Genomic DNA, 21,343 nt, shown 5'->3' on the forward strand with positions numbered 1-21,343 from the left:
AGTTCAGGAGGTAATTGGGTATTATCTCTATTTGTAAATAAACAAATATCACTTAATGCAAATACAATTACAAACAAATGAAACAAATGATTTTATAAATACAAATATAATATGTATTTGTATATATTGTATTTGTATAGAAATTTAAATTATATTTATTTGTGTGAATAAATACAACTCGTATTAATAAATACAAATAAGTATTCGTAGAAAGAAAATCAATCGTTCCTTTTTAATTTAAAAAATACAAATGATAGTTCGCATTTATACTTGTATTTTATAGTTCGCACTTGTATTTATATGTTGTAGTTCGCATTTATATTTTTATTTTACAGTTCGTATTTGTATTTGCATGTTATAATTTTCATTTATATTTGTATTTATAGTTCACACTTGCATTTGTGTTTTGCTAGTTCGCACGAATGAAAAGAAGAAGAAAAAATAAAAGAGAAAATACAAAAACAAAAAAAAAAGGAGAATAATAAAAAATAAAAAAAGAGAGAAAATATGTGAGCAAGAGAGGGGATATCAAATTGTAATTAGGAATAACTACTAGTAATTAAATCAAATTTAAGCTAAATGTAATTATCCAAAACTATTTGAATTTGAATATGAAAAGAACGCCCGATTTCCCCAAATGCAGACCTAGGGTTTGGGTTTTGCAATAATCAGAGGAAATGGGGGATTCATCATCAGGAGAAGAAGAAGGGAAGGTTCGAGGAGGAAGGCAGGAGCTAATTGTAGATGATGAGTTGCGGGAGATGGGTAAAAAAGCAGCATGGAGTGTCAGCTCTTATAAACCGGGCAATGCTGTTCTTTCCCTTCGCGATGATAACCTTGATACCTATTGGCAGTAAGGAAAATGTTTTCTTTCTGGCTTCTCTACTTTCTTAGCTCATTTTTGGGTTTTTGTTTTCTGTGTATGTATGCAGATCAGATGGTGCACAACCTCATCTTGTTAATGTTCAATTTCAGAAGAAAGTTAAGCTTCAAGTAGGTTCTATCTTATCTTATTTACATAAATACTTACGAATGGCACATGTCATTGGTTTGGTGCATTCACGGGATGCGAATTAATTTTTGCAGTCATGTGTTGTAGCTAATCACTTGAACACTGAGACTGGTTTAATATCTTTGTTATCTGTTTCTTTGTGTTATTTATCCTCAGTTAGTCGTCCTGTATGTTGATTTCAAGCTTGACGAAAGCTATACACCTGGTAAGGTCTCTATCCGAGCAGGAGATGGCTTTCACAACTTGAAGGTAATAGTATAATGGAACTCTGAGATTAATTGTCAAAGTCCTGAATAGTTATACCATTAAATTTTCAGAAACTTGAGACGTTATGTCATTTTTTTCTATTTTGAAGGAGATAAAAGCAGTGGAGCTTGTCAAGCCAACTGGATGGGTGCATATATCTTTATCGGGTAATGATCCGCGGTAAGAAATCGAGACTTTGGTCTCATGATTTGGCAAGTTTTTGACTTATTTCCTTCACTTCTTCTTTTTTCAGATTATGTTGCATATTATTCAGTAGCTTTACACAATTCAGTCTTTCTAGAAAGTTTATGATGCCAAATTTGGTTGTGTTTCTACAAGACTACAACCACTATGAGGTATTCCAATAATTAGAACTCATTAACCCGACAGACCACGTGGACATAAATGCGAAGAAGTATTGAATTTAAAAATCTTAAATTGTTAAACAAGATGTAGTTTCTCTGATTTCTCTTGCCAATTGATATTGAGAACATTCTTTTCCTTTTTAATCATAGATGTAACCCGAGTTTGTTAATGTTTAATCACACACTTATACTGACACGTTTTGTAGGAAAAAGAATGATTTTTGATGGTTATATTTGCAAAATGTTGATGATGGGGACTAAATACTAGCAAAGCTATGAAAGACTTAAGTTTCTTTCTTCAGCATAAGTGAGTGGCTATATCTGAGCAAAACTATAATGAAAGATAATAGTATTGCTTTCTTAAAACGTAAATGAAAGTCTTAGTTTGTATTTGGGCCATATTTGGTTGAGTTGTAAAACAAGAGAATTTGGAGTTGAAAAAAGTATTTGAAAGTTGAAGTTGTGTATGGCCATGAAGTTCACTTGAAAAAGTGTTTGCACATGTTGAAGGCTTGTGGGTCGAAAGTATCAGTTGAAATACTGATCAAACCATTATTTCAATTTCAATGTCTATATTTTAATTAGAAGTTGAATTAATCAGCAAATTGTGTCCAAATATTCATCTGCAAATAATATTCATGTCCAATGGCACCAAATCTAAATAAAACTAATGTGGAGGACTTTAGTCGATTTCCTTACGAAAAAAAGAAATTTTAGTTGATTTTGTGGAGCTACACGGAGGATTAAATTGACGAAGACTAGAATGATTTAGTCGTTTTCCGCTTAGAATAACGAGGGACAAATTCTACAGGGCGGTAGTCCGTCCGGCCATGTTGTATGGAGCGGAGTGTTGGCCAGTTAAGAACTCGCACATCCAAAAGATGAGGGTGGCAGAAATGCGGATGTTGCGCTGGATGTGTGGGCTGACTAGAGGGGATAGAGTTCGGAATGAGACCATCCGGGAGAAGGTTGGTGTGACTCCAGTGGAGTGCAAGATGTGGGAAGCCCGATTGAGGTGGTTCGGACACGTGAAGAGGAGGGGCATGGATGCCCCGGTCCGTAGGTGTGAGAGGCTAGCGTTGGATGGTTTTAGGCGGGGTAGGGGTAGGCCGAAGAAGTACTGGGGTGAGGTGATTAGGCGGGACATGAAGCAGTTACAGCTCACCGAGGACATGACCCTAGATAGGAAGGTCTGGAGGACGCGAATTAGGGCAGAGGACTAGGGCCAGTTTGAGTCGCTAGTGTAGGGAATTACTTGGTGGGGGTTTTTTCTTGTTAGGAGTCCGTGTTCCATGTTTTATTATAAATCTGTGTGCTTCTCTCTGTTTTATATTACTTATGGGTGTCGTATTTATGTTATGTAATCTTGTGCTGTGCTTTACTATGTGTTTGTGTGGTATCTCGTGTCTTGAGCCGGGGGTCTATCGGAAACAGCCTTTCTACTTCTTCAGAGGTAGAGGTATGGACTGCGTACATCTTACCCCCCCAGACCCCACTAGGTGGGAATACACTGGGTTTGTTGTTGTTGTTGTTGTTGTCTAGTCCTTTTCATTTTTCTCTTCTATGGATTTGGAGTCTATGTTCTGCACTGACAGAATGCGTCAGCCAAAGATCTGGATAACTTGCAAACATAAATTGCTATTATGAATTTAACATATTTTCTTTTTGTTTTTGGGATGACCTCCAATTACCTTGTGGAAATATGTTCTGCAAGTGTTAAACTCCATTCATGTCTCGAGCTCTGGTGCTTTTATTCTATGAAGAGTAGATGAGTTCCTCACCCTGTTTTTGATAGAAAAAATACAAGCCTACAAAGTTATCATTCGAAAAGAGGGAAAAAGGAGCATGTAAGTTTGTGTCGGTGAACATCCTGCGCATGCTCTGACTTAACTTTTTCTGTGCCACGTCTCGGGATTAAATTGTTCAGAGCTCCCATACAAAAGAAGAAAATCTCAATTTACTCAGTATTAAGCTTAAGAAATTGTTGGATGGGCATAAACTTTAAACAGTATCAGTTGACTTATCATCCCATTACCAATAAAATACATACCTTATCACAAAAAAGTATTCAGTTGACATCTGTCATGTGCCTATGAAAGCTGTTTCTTTCATTATAAGTTCATTGAGTAACCATATCCTAATTTATGTGACAGTGAAACTTTTGTCAACACTTTCATGCTGCAAATAGCTGTGCTCTCAAATCATCTTAATGGAAGGGACACTCATATCCGCCAGATTAAAGTCTATGGGCCAAGACCGTGTGTCCTTTATCTATATCTTTTTTTTTCCTCTTTTCCTAATGTAAAACATCAGTTCAAAGAATCTGATTAGATGGCTTATGCAGGAACCCTATCCCTCTTCAGCCATTTCAGTTCACTTCTACAGAGTTTGTTACTTATTCTGCTGTGAGATGAAGCTCAAGGGACTATCTCAGGAGGATAGATTTCAACAATATATATTGATATCAAAATGCAAACTGGGGGTTAGAACAGAGTCCTTTTTTCTCCTGAAACAGACCAATCCCCCTGTTACCAAACCTGAGATCCGGTTCCTCGGATGACGTGAGTAATAAGAGAATGGAAATTGGGTCCTGCAATGGCAGAACCTCGTGAACCAGGCTTACTACTTGACTACTTGCTTTTCTTCTCTAGGATATTGATCAGTCTTAGGCCCATTGGATGTCTATGGTTGGTTTGTGTTATTCTAGGAAATATCTGTATACAATCATATTTGGTTTCACATAAACCTGTCACTAACAACCATGTTGGTTGTATTAATTTGTAGAGTCTCCCAATTTCTCAGTAATCTATCTGCTATAGTATACCTGGAAGAGCGGATTTGCTTGCTGTTTCAGATGTTTTTGTTTCCAAGGCATATTGGCTTCCAAGCTCTATGTATCTGCATTGGGACTGGTCTTACTACCAGTTTCACCTAGATAAGCTAAACTCCAGATGTTCTTTTTATATGATCATTGATTGATTCAAAACCGTCTATCCTTATATGCATCCAATCATAGCATGCTTGTGAAAGAACAATCATTTTCTTATGGTCATATTAAGCTTTCATGTTATTCCACAACATGAGATTTTTCGTAGTAAGATATTTCATTTTTAAACCTTGATCAAGATAGTGGCGCATGAGCAACATTGCCTTGGCGTGATTTTGGTTTGGTATCTGATTTATACCTTGATTTCAGCATATGAAACCCATGACTGGTAACTTTTGCCCGAAATGTCTTGGGTTACCATTCCAAGTTTAGTATCATTTGCCATTATGTAGGAAGAAGAAAGTTTGTCCCCTGGATGTTTTCAAATTATTTACTCAGATTGTAAGATTTTGTGATTATATTGTGTTATAAAATAAAGATTACAAAATAAAGAAAAGAATAGAGAGATTGATATCTTATTTCACTTGACATTCACACGCAAATGAATGCTTTAGCTTCGATTTATAGAAGAAAATAAGTTGCTATGAGGTTTCCAGGAAGCTGCTACAAGACTTCTTCAGGAGTTGCTTGCTTGCTTGATTGCAAGTCTCAGAAAATTCCTCCAAGGCTTTTCAGCAAGGTATTACAAGGTTTTTGAAGAAGTTGCTTGCAGAGTTTACTAGTTAGCTATTCGTGGGGCTCCCATGGTGTGTTTGGTGAAGGAAACATTTTCAGAATTTTCTTTCAAATTTTTCATGTTCGATTGGTCAAAATATTTTGAAAAACATTTTCTCTAGAAAAATGTGTTCCTTAAAAATGAGGGAAATTTCCTTGGTGTTAGTGCGAAATTTAAGTTACATAAAGTAACAGTTTAAGTTCATTGTCTCCATCCTACCCATCCAATGCTCCCATCCCCCAACTCCATCCTACCCACCCAAATGCCCCCAACCCCGCCATCAAATATGAATTATTCATTCGTTCAGCAGAGTTGGAATGGAATTTAAATTATTTAGGCATTTGGCATAAACACATACGTAGTTACATCACAACCTAGTCGTAAATACGTTTGGATTTAAACTACATACAATAATAGTGTAATATTATCAGAAACTTAACTTGTGATTACTATTTTCCGCAAATCGCCAATTATTATATATTTTTTATATTAGTAAAAGCATAAAAAGAAGAAGCAGCTGAAAAGTTTCGGAACACATAAAGTTCAGAATATATGAGTCACGATAACTCAAAAGGCTTTAAAGATTAATGCTGCTTTAGCATGATAAACAAGCTTTGCAAATATATAGATATTGATACAGGTGCTTCTATCTAAACAGCTACTGTTGGAGAAGATGAACATTGCACTACAAAAATCCTAATTCATAAATATGACCGAAAATCGAGAACATTATGAAGAAAAATAAAGGTCAGTCTGTCGTATACAACAATCTGCATGAAATCATTCAGAGTCTGGTTTCATGTTAAAGCTGCTCAAGCATATTGCAAAGGCTTGAAAGGCAGAAAATGGATAGCGGTAATCCATGGTGAATATATCTTTTCCGATTTTTCCGAACTGCAAAATTACTTTTTCTTGTTCTGCGGCAGGTATGTTGTGAGAAGGAGCAACTGCTGCCAGTAGCTGGAAATTTTTTACAGAAGCTACTGTAACACAACCTTTAAAATCTAGGCACCAACACTGCAGTTGTTCATGCCATCTAGAGGCCTTGATTTTTAGTACAAGGGACTCTAGAAGAGGCAATGGCACCGCTGAACTTGAAATACTAGGTGAACTGACATCTTTGGCTGGAAATTTTGCATCTGAAACTGATGGAGGAGATGTCTTTTCACCAAAAAGACTGAGGGAATGATGTTGGTGTTGGAGCACTGCCTCCTTCTTGGATAGAAGAGAAAGGAATAGAATGCACTGCACAATGCATTCTTCTAGGTCCTCTTGTACGGACAACATTGAGTTCATATGAGATGTTGCCAATGCTGTAGTTGCATGCAGTACTGTTGGAGATGCCTGATTTGTGCGGAATCTCCTATTATGTCAACTACGTTCTTGAATAGACTCATCACTGGGAGGTTGGCTATCATAGATGGTGAACTTGGTCCCAAGAAAGTTAGACCTGCTCAAGTTGTTTTAAACAGTACATGAACAAAATGAAAGGACGAGAACTTCGATGGGTATTGCTTGCTCGAGAAAAATCATCTGCAACCAATGAAATTACAAAGTGTGTGCTTGTTGACCTCCTGATCCTTCTAGCAGCCAGCAATAATTTATCACTCACATCCTCAGCTGTCATGAAGTAAAAATTCAGATGTCTAGGGAGTTAAATGGATAATGCCAAAGACAACTATGGAATTGCTGCAGAGCTGGTGCATAAAGGGTTGGTAAAGTACTGAATACTCAAGCACTCGATCAACTCCCCTTTCCCCCAAACAAAGAAGCTGTCTGGTGGACAATTTGAAAGGAAAGAAATGGAAGAAAAAAAATTTAAAGCAAAAGTGAATCATTAATTAGCATTAAGTACAGATGTGTCTCTCTACTATTTTTTCCGTCTACCATGGTAATTGCAAATGAAATAAAAACCATGATAAGACTTTTTTGAGTTCTTTACACTCGTAACAATAAAGATCTTTCTGTAAATACTTCTACCGTACTTTCTTGTTGCTGGATACTCAATAAAATGACTTTTACAATCAAAAAAAGAACTTCAGATGTGCATCTCACAAAAAAAATTCATGTGTGCGCCTTGCACTAGTAATTTTTTCCAAAATTACAGACCACTAACATTAAGCAGGAGTGTTAAAAATTTTGTAATTCTATTTCGGTGCAATAACTTGAGAAGTATCACAAAAGACCCATCAACCCAGGTGTAAGTTTATGAGATGAAAATTGATTTATCAATCAAATACACAAGGTACATCTACAAGTCGGCAACAAGGCACACAAATCATTGAATAGGAAATCAATTTCATAATGCAGTGTCAAAATGGAAAATAGAACAAGGTTGAAGAAGAGTGTGACTTAAATGGAGTCAAGCCAAAGTAGAGGCGATAAACTGAATTATCTCTGTCCCGTTTGATAAAGCAATGAATCGAGGATTCACGAGGACCAAGCTGGTCAAAGCAGAAACAGAAGAAATGCTTTCTTCATTTCATTTGACACATTGGCAATAAGAATAAGATGATAAGTAAACTGTGTATGAACAGTTACCTGCTTCAGTGAAATGGGAAAAATGAGTCTACCACATTCCTCAGGAGTCCTGACAATCTCTTTTGTAACTTCTCTCCATAACTTCAAACAGATGCACAAAAGAGAAGCACAGTTCGATCAGGCCAAGTTATCTCACTCTCTTCAACCCTGCGGATTATATCCAAAATTAGCTCCGGTGGTAAATGCGTCCATTGCCCTTGTTCACTTGGTTCAAAAGGGGCCATATCAGGGGCTATATGTGACCGGATTCTTTTGCGCCAATGGTGGTGGAAATTGATGCAGTTTATACAAACCATTTCAACAGAGGCTAGTCTGATAGCACGAGGACAGACAACAAATGTTTTAGTCCATGCCAACCAAATCCCGGGAAGATACTTCATGGCTGCCAGGCCTTTCATGGATGCTCCGGTACCAGTAGACAACAAGACTGCAACTGCTATATTCCAGTACAAGGACATCCCAGAAACTGTTCACCCTGTACTTCCTAACTTGTCTGCTCCTAATGACACAAAATTTGCATTGAGCTATGACAACAAGATCAGGAGCCTAAATTCACCTAAATATCCAGCAAATGCTCCACTAAAAGTTGATCGAAACCTCTTCTACACCATTGGTCTAGGAATCAATGCTTGTCCCACTTGCGTAAAGGGAACTCGGTTCAGCTTCTCTAAACAACATATCCTTTGTCATGCCACAAACTGCACTTCTTCAAGCTCATTACTTCGACATTAAAGGTGTGTACATTGTTGCGATCCTACCGCACACGCAAGTGTACGTGGTCATACAAGTAATAAAGGCCCTATCGAGCCAGATGTCGAACCCACAGGGACTTGTGTTCAGCAACAATCCAATTCTAGCGTTACTAAGGAAGTTAAATAAGTGCAAATCGTAACTAAAGAGAGTTCAAGTTTGAGAATCTAAAAGTAACAGTGAATAATAACGAAAATTTGGACAATAATGAGGAAAAATTCAGGGTCAAGGCACTATGAACAATCCTACTAAGCTATACAATCTCGTTGGTTAAGTTAATTATCTTGGTTGTTGATTTACGGGGTTGACAACATGATTATGGTCACACCCTTATCTCAGAGCTCTGAGGGTGTGGCATGGCATTCCTCTGAGCACTATTTTTCTTAGTAGTTAACTCCTTCTGTTTGTCTCTAACGCTGTACTTGGTTTTTTTAAGATTCAGACGTCTGAATCTGAATGCGTGTCTAAATGATTAAGATGTTGTCTCTAGATCTGAAAACTGAATGATTAAGACTGTTTGTTTTTCAATAGCTGAATGTGCAAACAAAAGTTATTTGTATATACAATAAAATTATTATTTGATTGAAAAAAATATTTATGTTTGTTACTGATAGTGGAGATGATTTATAATGGTGGTTGCAATGACAATGATTGATATTAGTGATTAGTAATGTTGGTGGTGATAGTTGGTATTGTAGTGATTGTTATGATAGTGGCGGTTGATAGTGGCGGTGGTAGTTGTGATGTAACGTTGCTTGATGTTAGTAGTTAAAGATGTTGATTGTGATGGCTGAAAAATGAATGCATGATGGTTGACGATTTGTTGGTGCTAGTTGGAGATGTTGTTAGTTGTGATGGTGGAGATGGTTGTTAGTAGAGATAAACTGTAGCGATGGTAGTGGTTGAAGTGATGGTAGAAGTTGTGTTACTAGTGATAATGGTGTTGGCGACCGAAGAATGTGTGAAGGTTGTGATGTATTATGAGTGGTAGTTAGTAATGGTGCTGGTCGTGATAGATGAGTTGGTCGATAATGATTGATGATGGTGGTGCTGTTGATGGCGGTAGTGGCGATGAATATAATTAGAATAATAGAAGTAGTAGGTGTGGTAACGGTTGACAATAATGGTTGGTAGCGATATTTATTGTCGATGGTGGAGGTGGTTGGTGGTGGTGGGCGGTGGTTGACAATGGTAGCAGTGGCAGAGGTGGTTAGTAGTGGTGACTGATGTTTATGAATAGAGTGACGGTGAATATTACCCAACACCAGAATACCTTTTAGACCTATTAAGACTTGATTTTAGATCTGAATGATTAAGACCTATTTAAACCTATTAAGAGCTAAAATCTTAATAAAAACCAAATGCACTTAATGATTTGAAATCTGAACCATTCAGATTCAGAGCTTCATTAAGTGCAAACAATTGAGCCCTAAGCTCCATACTTTGTAGTTGCCTTTCCCACATCATTTCAACTTGTATTTATTCCCGACATTGCTCCTAACATCTTATATTGTCTCCTATAACATCAAACAACATGAATCAGTGCACACAACACAATAGGTTCCATCGAGATACACTAGAACAACACATAGCTCAAACTAGTAACACTAGTTTTCTCGTCTAAACTCTATGTGGACAAGTTGACTCTTAACTTGTTTTGAATACATCTTAAACATTCTAAACATGTTCTCTAACAATTAACTACTCGATTAAATCATTAACAACTCATTAAGCACACTAGACGTCATCAAAACTAGGCTAAACATGCATAGATAATCACACTTAGGTAAGGCTGGGCATATTTTGGTTTAAACCGATAAAACCGAAAAACCAAACCGAAATTTAATTTTGATTTGGTTTTTCGATTTTTCGGATTGGTTTCGGTTTCAAATTTTAGAAATTTGATTAAACGGTTTGGTTTTTGGATTTACAAAAAAAAATCGTTTAAACCGAAAAACCAAATTTATATAAATAATATATTATAATATATATAATTTAATATATATGTAAATATACTAAAAATATAATATAATCTGATATAACATATAAATATACAACATACCCAGTATATTCCCATATAGTGGGGTATAGGGAGGGTAAAATGTACGCAGTCCATACCACTACCCCCGACGGGGGTAGAGAGGCTGTTTTTGATAGACCCCCGGCTCAGGACTAAGGACTGTAGACCAACAGGCAAGCAAAATGATAAAATAACATAGCACCAATATCCACAAAAATAAAGTATAATTAACCAAAAGTCAAGCATTATGTTAAAGTAACAAAGAATCAACATTCACAAACAAGACGTCTAGTTAACCCACCAAGGACCCTCCGTCCCCCAAACCTAGAGCTACCAACCAAGCTACCCTTAACCCTCCCATCTACAGACTACGACTCGACCCCACTCCTTAGCCCTCTAGCTTAATACTCTTCTTCCAAACCTTCCTATCGAGTGTCATGTCCTCAGTAAGCTGTAAATGTTCCATGTCACGTCTAATCACTCCTCTCCAGTACAACTTAGGTCTACCCCTACCCCGCTTAAAACCCTCCAAGGCCAACCTCTCACACCTATGAACTGGGGCATCCATACCCCTTCTCATGACATGGCCAGACCATCTCAACCTCACTTCTCGCAACTTATCCTCTACCGAGACCACTCCCACCTTCTCTTGAATAATCTCATTCCTGACCCTATCATCCCTCGTAAATCCACAAATCCAACTCAACATTCTCATTTCCACCACCTTCAACCTTTGGACGTGAGAACTCTTAACCAGCCAGCACTCAGCCCCATATAACATGGCCGGCTGGACCGCAGCTCTATAAAATTTACCTTTAAGCTTTAGAGGCACCTTCTTATCGCATAAAATTCCCGAGGCAAGCCTCTATTTCATCCAACCTACCCCAATACGGTAGGAGACATCCTCATCAACCTCACTATTCCCCTGTATCATAGACCCATGATACCTAAAACTATCTCTCTTACAAACAGCCTGTGACTCCAACTTCACCACTACCTCGTCTGTTTGCCTCGCATCACTAAACTTGCACTCCAAGTACTCTGTTTTGGTCTTATTCAACCAGAATCCTTTAGATTCCAGGGTCTGTCTCCAAACCTCCAGCTTATTATTAACTCCCCGGCACGACTCATCAATCAAAACTACATCATCTGCAAAGATCATACACCAGGGAACCTCCCCTTGTATATCACGCGCTAACACATCCATCACCAAGGCGAATAAAAATGGACTAAGAGTCGAACCCTGATGCAGCCCTGTCAAGACCAAAAAATGCTCGGAGTCCCCTCCCACTATCCTTACCCGGGTCTTTGCCCCCTCATACATGTCCTTAATCGACCGAATGTACGCCACAAGTATTCCTCTCACCTCCAAGCATCTCCACAGAACCTCCCTAGGGACCTTGCCATAAGCCTTTTCCAAGTCGATAAACACCATGTACAGATCTCTCTTCCTCTCTCTATACTGTTCTACCAGCCTCCTCACTAGGTGAATTGCCTCAGTCGTTGAGTGACCAGGCATAAATCCAAATTGATTCTCCAAAATAGGCACTATCTTTCTCAACCTCCGTTCCACTACCCTCTCCCAAATCTTTATCGTGTGACTCAACAACTTAATACCACGGTAGTTGTTGCAACTCTGAACGTCAACTTTGTTCTTATATAAAGGAATCATCATGCTCCATCTCCACGTCTCGGGTATCTTAGCGGTCTTGAAAATATTGTTAAACAAATGGGTAAGCCACCTCAATCCAGCACCGCTAGCAAACTTTCAAAAATTCACCGAAATCTCATTCGGCCTCATCGCCCTGCCTCATCGCATCTTGCGAATAGCCTCCCAGATTTTCTCTACCTTAAAATACCTACAATTGCCAAAGTCGCGAGATTTCTCAGTGTGCTCCAACTCCCCTAACACAATACCTCTGTCTCCCTTATCATTCAAGAGCTTATGAAAATACGACTGCCATCTTTTCATAATAAGAACGTCCTAAACCAAAACTTTTCCATCCTCCCCTTAATTCACTTCACCTGGTCCAGATCCCTACCCTTACGCTCCCTAGTTTTGGCGATCCTGTATAACCTCTTTTCCCCGCCTCGCTCCACTAGACCCGAATACACTCTCTCAAAAGTTGTTGTCTTAGCAGTCGTAACTCTAACTTAGCCTCTTTCTTAGCTAACTTGTACTCCTTCTTGCTTACTTGTTTATCCTCTTCTTCGTTACTCTCAACCAACTTAATGTACGCCACCTTCTTCGCCTCCACCTTCCTCTTAACTTCTTCATTCCACCACCAATCCCCCCGATGCCAGCCAGACCAACCCTTTGTGACACCCAAAACCTCTCTAGCAGTTTTCTTAATGCAACCCGCAGCCCTATCCCACAAGCTATCTACGTCTCCCCGAAACTCTCACGCCCCATCCCTTCCAACTTCACCTCTATCTCTAAAGCACTGGCCGGAGTCAGGCCACCCTACCTAACTCTAGGTCGACCCTCCCCACCCCTCCTCTTTTTGCCCATCTTTATAACCAAATCTATCACCAGGAGTTTATGTTGAGTCGCAAGATTCTCATTCAGAATAACCTTACAATCCTTACACAAGGCTCTATCCCCCTTCCTAAGCAACAAAAAGTCAATCTGGATCTTGGCTAACTTACTACGTAAAGTAACCAAATGCTCTTCTTTCTTCGGGATGCTGGAGTTCACTACTACCAGCCCAAAGGCCCTCGCAAAATCTAACAGAGCAGTATTCTCATCATTTCTATCCCCAAAACCAACGCCACCATGTACATCACTGTAACCAATCGGTAAATGCCCGATGTGCCCATTGAAGTCCCCTCTTATGAGAAGCTCTCCGAACTAGGCACGCCTCAGATCACCTCATCCAGAACCTCCCAAAACCTCCTCTTCTCCTCCTCACCCAGTCCTACCTGTGGCGCGTAAGCACTACAGACGTGCACCGTAGAACCCCCAATGACCAACTTAATAGTCATCACCCTATTATTGACCCTATTAACCTCCACTACCTGCCCCCTAAGCTCTTCATCCACTAGGATACCTACATCATTCCTACGCCTCTCATTACCTGAGTACCACAACATGTACCCATCTACATCCCTAGCCTTAGAACCTACCCATTTAGTCTCCTGGATACATACAATATTGATCTTTCTCTTCCTAAGAATCTTAACTAGCTCTATCGACTTACCCTGAAGGGTCCCTATGTTTCACGACCCTACCCTCAACCTAATATCTCCCGACTCCTCTCCCCTAAAACCCCACTCTCCGCGTCTTACCTTTAACCCAACACCTGACCCCAAACCCACCCACAGTCCTCTACACCCCCCAGGCCCAGCAGGATATGACCCTAGTCCACCATCTACTATCCCCACCGCCACTACTCACACATCGAAACACAGCCCCAAACAGACAAGCAAACTAACAAAGCAAACAATAGGAAAATAGCGGTCACGCACAAACCCCTAACTGGTCTAGCAGCTAGAATAAGACAACAACAATCTACCAACAAGTGAACAGAGACACAACAACACCAACAGTAGTCTACACAGTACACTAATATTCCTAGCAGCTAAGACAAACCAACACAACCCCAAATCCAAACAAAGCAGCCAATTTCCACTACAAAGACCAGTAACAGTAAACAGATGCAGAAAAAGGAAACAGAAACAAAAAGAAAAAAGAAAAAAGAAAAAACAAGGGAAACTGGAAATAAAAAATATAGACGGATCAAAACTATATGTAGTGGCTAAGTAAATAAAGTTTAGATGTCACTGGTACACCTGTGGGCTGCAGGTTCCGTCAGCTTGGTTATAGAGATTGCTTCCAGAATAAGATCGCCGAAGAGACACTGGATTAATATTGTAAAGACTTCAGGGTGCCACAGATGAAAACCTCTCTTGTTGCCGGAGACAAACCGATCGGGACGCTGAAATCCGCCTGTGATAGCAGCAGCGGGACAAGCAAGGGAGATTTTGGGGGGGCGAACCTACAAGGGGGCTGAGGCAGCGAGGGATCTGGGGTGGGAGATAAGGGTCGACCTTACTTTTTCGGCTCGTCGATGTCGTTGTCGGCGTCAAAAGCTGCCGGTCAGTCAAAGTTGGCGTGAAGCATTTATGAGACCGTTAGAGAGAGAGATCGAGAGCGTTTTTTTACAAGTCATAATCAATAATCTTACACTCCTTAGCGCTATAATTTTTTAAATAAATTATAATCATTTAGTAATCCTAAATCCTAATATACTACTTTTCTTTAGACCCTAACATTAACGTGAAGGCTGCAGCGGCGCTTAACCATTCTCAGTTCGTCAATTCATTTGAAATTTCAACATCGCCAACGACAGTTGTTTGCTCAGTTCGTCATTGCCGTCGGCAGTTGCTGTCGAGTGCACCACTGCCGTCACGCCAACGATGATGACTCAGCGAGGTCGATATTTATGATTATTTCATACGTGTTGAATTAATTATATTTGAAAATGAAAAATAGGTTTGAAAAAAAAATTATTTTTCTAGAAAAATCACCAATTTTAAATGTTCACTACTTTAATCTTTAAAACCGAAATAAAAATCCAAAATAACCGAACCGAATTTATAAAAATCAAACCAAACCGAAATAATTTTGGTTTGGTTATAGTTATCATTTTCGTCAATCCAAAAATCAAAAAATCGAACCCATATTCAACAATCAAACTGCACAAACCGAATGCCCACCCCTACACTTAGGTGCATAAATACACCTAAGATCATTACCCCACACTTAAAGTCTTGTTCTTCCTCGAATAACTCTTCACATTAATCACCATCCTAGGAAGACTCCAACATTACTACTACAAGTAAGACAGTCAAGCTAGAACTACGACAATTACATGAATAGCAAGTTGCATATTAAGAATGTCATATACAATTGAAAACTTATGAATACTACTTCAAAACATCATAACCTCAAGAATTGACTCTATCAAGTTGAAAAACTCATGCATATTACTCAATCAAAGAGATCATAAAAGTCACCTAACTATTATTAAACATGCACCCTCACCACAAGAGAGTTACCCATATTTACTCACTGATATACAATTTATCATAAGAATGGGTGTAAGAACCAAATTTCGCGCACTCTCACAAAGAATTCACATTCCACATAAGATGAACCATAACCTTTCCCTTAGTGTAGTACTCCACTAATATTAGCATATAACGGATCAAGATCAAGGACTTAAAGGGTAGTAATGTAGGCTAAGGAATGGGTAGGAACTATTCTGACTAGTAACAATGACTATCTTTCCTAAGTGATTTAATACATCACATTATACATTAGGCTCCTCTCTAAACAACTAATTTATCACCACTTCTATCTTCTCACATCTCTTTTTGTTTTTCCCAATCTCTTTAAACTCGTTCACATATAGTAAGGAGGGATTATTCTCTATGCAACTCATAATTCACTTTTGATCAATTTTTCTCTTTTTATTGTACCACCCTCAACCATAACACATAAAGTTTTCACACAACAATAGCTATTATTTTCTTGGGGCTTTACTTTCTCTCTTTATTTCTTAAATCTTACACTCCTTAGCCCTATAGTTTTTAAAATAAAGCGCTTAGGAGCTTTGAATTAAATTATGGTCAATCAAAAAAGGGGAATAAGCTACATATGAGGCTACCAAAGAACAGGTTAAAAGCTCAATGAGGCTAACTAAGATCAAGTAATAAGGGTAGATAAAAAGGGTATAAAACATGATTATCAAAGAATTGCCTACATTTTCTCCTAACCGCAACATTCTTTATTTCACTTTACACACACCGGGCAAGTTCTAGACATCAATATGCAACAAGAAATATATAAAAACTTCACTCACACATGATACATACTCAAGTCAAGTAGGATCTCTATAGACTCTAAACCAAGCAATAACAAGAATGCAAAATTAAGCCAATAGTAAGAATACAAAATTAACCCACATCAAGAAATATATAAATAAGTTTAGGTGTCCCAAAAATAGTTATTCAACTCACTATACATGCTTTAATATACAATCAAGTCACATCATGTAATCATACATACCACATAGCAAGAGCATCTTATTTATTCATAAAAAAAATTACTCCTAAAATGAAAAAGAGGTACTGGGTTCAAAGAGCGCCCTTCGAAAAAAAAAACAAAAAAAAAACAAGGGATGGGTGAAGTGTGGCCCTACTAGACTAACATCAACAACAACTAAACAAACAAAGAGAAAATCTTTTTGTATTTTTCAAATTTATTCAAAACTAGAAAATAACTTAAAACAAAAGTCCTATAGAAGCACTTCACCTTAAACAATCGGAAGATTCCCCTCCCCACACTTAAAATCATACTTTGTCCCCAAATTATAAGTTAAAAATAAGGATAGAAATACTCCTTGAGGCCTCTAGGCCCATCTAGCAACATCTTAATCATTAATGAGGTCCTGTGGATCCCACACCTAGTCTTTATCATGCTCCTTAGATTAGATCTTCAGTACTCAAATTTTTCGTAAACCTATGACTCAAACAAAAACCAAAAACAAAGGTGACACTAAAGAAAAAACAAGAAAATAAAATGTCTACCTTAAATTAGGTTGCCTCCAAAGCAGCGCCTGATTTATTATCATGACACGACTCACATCACTACTTTCAATCGTATTTCTTTATCTTTTTTCTCCTACTCAGAGCCCATCCTCATACTGTTTTCTAACCTCTTGAGTGCTTACTCTTGAGGTCTACAACTTTCTCCACACTAGCCTTATCAAGATCCTTTTCAAATTTCTTAATCTCGAGCTTAATGGGTGGCTTGGGCTGCTCTATGAGAGATTCCGAAGAGATCATTGAAGGTTTGTACTCCTCTACCCTACACTCATCCACTTCTATGACTATGATCATACACAAGTCCTTGTAGTGTAAGGGTGTATGAATTGTTTTATATACCTTGAAGACCACCTCCTCATCATTCAGTCCATTATTCGATTGTCCTTTCTAACATCAATAAGTTCTCCCTCTCTCCCCTCCATGATTGCCAAAAATGGATGCCAATATGATTGGTACCCTGTCATCTGCATCATAATCAAGAACAATAAAGTCAGCAGAAATAATGAATTTACCAACCTTGATGAGAACATCTTCGATGATTCCCTCAGGCACCACTCTTATTTTATCCGCCATTTGGAGCACCACAGAATATGGCCCCCGCTTCCTCAAACCAAAAATTATTAAAAACGGATAGAGGCATCAAGTTTATGCTCACCCCAAGTCACTCAAAGAGTATACCACATCACTTTCACCAATTTATATGGGGAAGGCGAAGCTTCCAGGGTGCTTAAGATTTTTAAGCATCTTACTCATCACCAGTGAATTGCACTCCTCAGTAAGTATTACCATCTTAATGTCCCCATCTTTGTTTTGTTGGTCACTACATCTTTCAAGTATTTGGCGTACTTAGGAATTTGCTGAAAAATATCTAACAAATGAAGGTTAATGTGAAGTTCTCTAAACATGTCAAAGAACTTCTTAAATAAAGCATATACACAGACTTTTTGAGCTTCTGAGGAAACGGTGGTGGTGATCTCTCTTGTGTACCATCAGTTGTCTTTGTTTTTGGGTACTCAAACTTCTCCAAATTTTTAGCTTCTTTGGTTTGCCCTTGCTTCTCACTGCCTGCTTTAGGACTAACTCTGCGTGTACCTCTTGATTTTTCTTTGGAGTTCTATCGATCAAGTCTCTACCACTTCTCAAAGTGATTGCCATTACCTGCTTTGAATTTTTTGTATCACTTGGCAAGCCCCCTTGAGGTCTTGTATTTTGTGGCTGAGTTAATTGTCCCAACTGTGTCTCTAAATTTTTCTGAGCAAGTTTCTAATTTTTTTATCTCCACGGTCATTTGTTCTTTGGTTGGCCAAGATCTTTTTCAAAGTCTCCTCAATATTATTGGACAAGGAGTTATTCTGCATGTTCTGTTGCTACTGAAACTGCTGGGTTTGAGCCTGATTATTGCCTCATGAGTTGTTAGGATGACACTGGAAATTGTAGTTATAGGCATTACCATAGTTGAGATTTTCCTTCTGGGCATTGCCCACAAAGTTAACCTACTCCGGATTTGACCCTCATGAATATGAAAAGTGACCACCAATCCTATAATCTCACACCCACGACTGAGTTTGTTGCACTATATTCACTTAGGCGTGAGGTTGATTCACACTCAACATACTGAACTGTGTCATCATTTGATTCTAAAAGGAGGCTAACTAAGCGGCCAAAGTTGTGACACTGCCAACCTCAATCATACGGGCAGACTTCTTTACTTTTTTACCATGCCTCTGGACATATCAGCTTGTCATTCTAGATTGCATTGTGTAATTCAATTTAGGAGAGTATATAGCTCATCATAAGTCTTTTCTAATGCTTGATCACCTACAATTGAATCTAACAAAATCTTTATGGTATGGATAAGAGCTTCTATGAAAGTATGAGCTAATATCTTGTTGGTCTACTGGTGGTCCGGACAATCACTGAGAAGATATTTGAACTTCTCCCATACATGATATAGGCTCTCATTGGACCTTTACTTAAATCTTAGGATCTCACTTTGTAACTTTGTAGTTTTGCCTGAATCGGATAAGCAAATTCACAGCAAGTCATCCTAAGTGGTGATGGAGTTTGAAGGTTCTGCCTTTAACCATTCTTCGTATCCCTAATAGAGAGAAGGGAAAGAGAGTGAGCCTCACGTAGTCAGTGGTGACTCTAGTGGGAATAAAAGTATCACTGATTTTCAAGAAGTTCTATAAATGAACTTGTGAATCCCCATGTGACAAGCCTGTGAACAGCTCACTGTTGTGCAACAATGTCACCATATTCTGCTTGAGCTCAAATCTACTTTCAGGTTCTAATCTGTGGATAGCGGAGGTCACATTAGTTACGAGTGGTATTGCCACTTTGCCAACTTTCCTGCGAGCTGGTTGTTCTTCATCCATGACTGCAGGAATAGCTTTGTCTAGTTGAACTTGCGAAATGCGATAGAGAAGTACTGCTTCTCCTTAACTGATGTAAGTATCGCTTAAGTTCAGGATATGGATCTACCAAATCTTTTTCCCTTGCCAGCTTACTTGAGATTTAGACCTGGACCAATAAGTTCAAAAGCTAAGACTAAGTTGTTAGCACTTATAAAACAAAGTAGCAAAACTAAAAGTTTGCTAACCTTCAAGTCCTCGACAAGGCACCAAAAACTTATTACGATTCTACCGCATATACAATTATATAGGGTCGTGCAAGTAATAAAGTAGTCCTTTCAAGCTGGATGTCGCACCCACAGGGACTTGTGTTTAGCAATAATCCAATTCTAGTGTTACTAAGGAAGTTAAATAAGTACAAATCATAACCAAAGAGAGTTCACGTTTGAGAATCTAAAAGTAGCAGTGAATAATAACGAAAATCTAAAGTGTTTGGACAATAATGGGGAGAAATACAGGGTCAAGGCACCATGAACAATCCGACTAAGCTAAACAATCTTGTTGGTTAAGTTAATTATCTTGGTTGTTGATTCATGATGTTGATAACATGATTATGATCTTCTGAGCATCTAATCATCTATTTAACTTAGCCCCACAACTACATCGTTGAGTGGGAATGTGAGAACTAAGTTAAACGTGTTTATATGTCATCCTGTTTTTGAACCAAATGGGGCGAATTAGGTATATTCCCATTCTAAACGGCGAATCCTATCTTTAATTCATTTAAAGTATAAGAACTCACTCCATATATTCCACGATCTCATCTATTGTTCCTCTTTCTGGGCTCACAATAGAAATATAGATTTATCCTAAGAGTCGTGAATCCGTAGAATAGTAATAACAAAAATATATGAACAACTAAACATTATAATCAAAATTAAACCAACTCAATTATAAGCTAAGAATTCATGTTCGTAGCCTCAACGCTAGAACAAGGGTGTTTAGCCACTCATAGTTTTACAACGAATCACAAGATTGAAATTCAAATGTAAAAAATAAAAGTAGAATAAAGAAAGAAAAAAAAAGAACCCTAATTGCAGCCTCCTCGTGTGTTTCTCCATCCTCAAAGTTGTCCAAGATATTTACATTAAGAGCCAAGTGTCCTATTTATACTATAGAAGAAATCAAGCCATCTTTTACCCTTGGGCGTGCACGCCCTTGTTTCTGTGCAATTTGGGGCATAACAAGCCCTAACTGTGGATACACACTGGTTTGGCAACTTACTTTGTGTCTCAGGGAATGGAACGTCCTTATCTCAGAGCTCTGAGGGCATGGCAAGCCCTTGTTCTCAGAAACGCCATTTTCCTTAGTAGGTAACTCCTTCTATTTGCCACTAAGTTCCACACTTTGTAGTTGTCTTTCCCACATCATTTTAGCTTGTTTTGCTTTCCGGCATTGCTCCTAAAATCTTACATGGTCTCCTATAATATCAAACAATGCGAATTAGTGCATACAACACAATAGAGTCCATTGAGATCGAGATACACCAGAACAACACATAGCCCAAGCTAGTAACATTAGTTTTCTCATCTAAACTTTATGTGGCCAATTTGATTCTCAACTTGTTTTGAATGCATCTTAAACATTCATGTGCTTTAATAATTAATTACTCAATTAAACTATTAACAACTCATTAAGCAGACGAGAAGTCTTCAAAACTCGTCTAAATGTGCATAGATAATGACACTTACATGCATAAATACACCCAAGATCATACACTACAGATTTTCCCGACAAGCCTCCTACTCCTTTCAATTACAAAGGGGCTCCTCTTACAGCAA

General features: G+C 38.3%; 1 protein-coding gene and 1 pseudogene across 1 annotated transcript; one reads left to right on the top strand and one right to left on the bottom strand.

Annotated features, from left to right (window-relative positions):
• The first annotated feature begins 473 nt into the window (after nucleotides 1-473).
• LOC107858524 (anaphase-promoting complex subunit 10) lies at nucleotides 474-4,609 on the top strand. The gene is made up of 6 exons (XM_016703226.2): nucleotides 474-853; nucleotides 933-993; nucleotides 1,169-1,261; nucleotides 1,368-1,438; nucleotides 3,777-3,881; nucleotides 3,968-4,609. The coding sequence occupies exons 1-6, from the start codon at nucleotides 678-680 to the stop codon at nucleotides 4,035-4,037; spliced, it is 576 nt and encodes a 191-aa protein (XP_016558712.1). The 5' UTR covers nucleotides 474-677; the 3' UTR covers nucleotides 4,038-4,609.
• A 1,158-nt stretch (nucleotides 4,610-5,767) lies between these two features.
• Nucleotides 5,768-10,387, bottom strand: LOC107858523 (annotated as a pseudogene).
• Nucleotides 10,388-21,343: the final 10,956 nt, after the last annotated feature.

The sequence above is a fragment of the Capsicum annuum genome, chromosome 2, assembly GCF_002878395.1.
Source record: "Capsicum annuum cultivar UCD-10X-F1 chromosome 2, UCD10Xv1.1, whole genome shotgun sequence".
NCBI classification, from domain to species: Eukaryota; Viridiplantae; Streptophyta; class Magnoliopsida; order Solanales; family Solanaceae; genus Capsicum; species Capsicum annuum.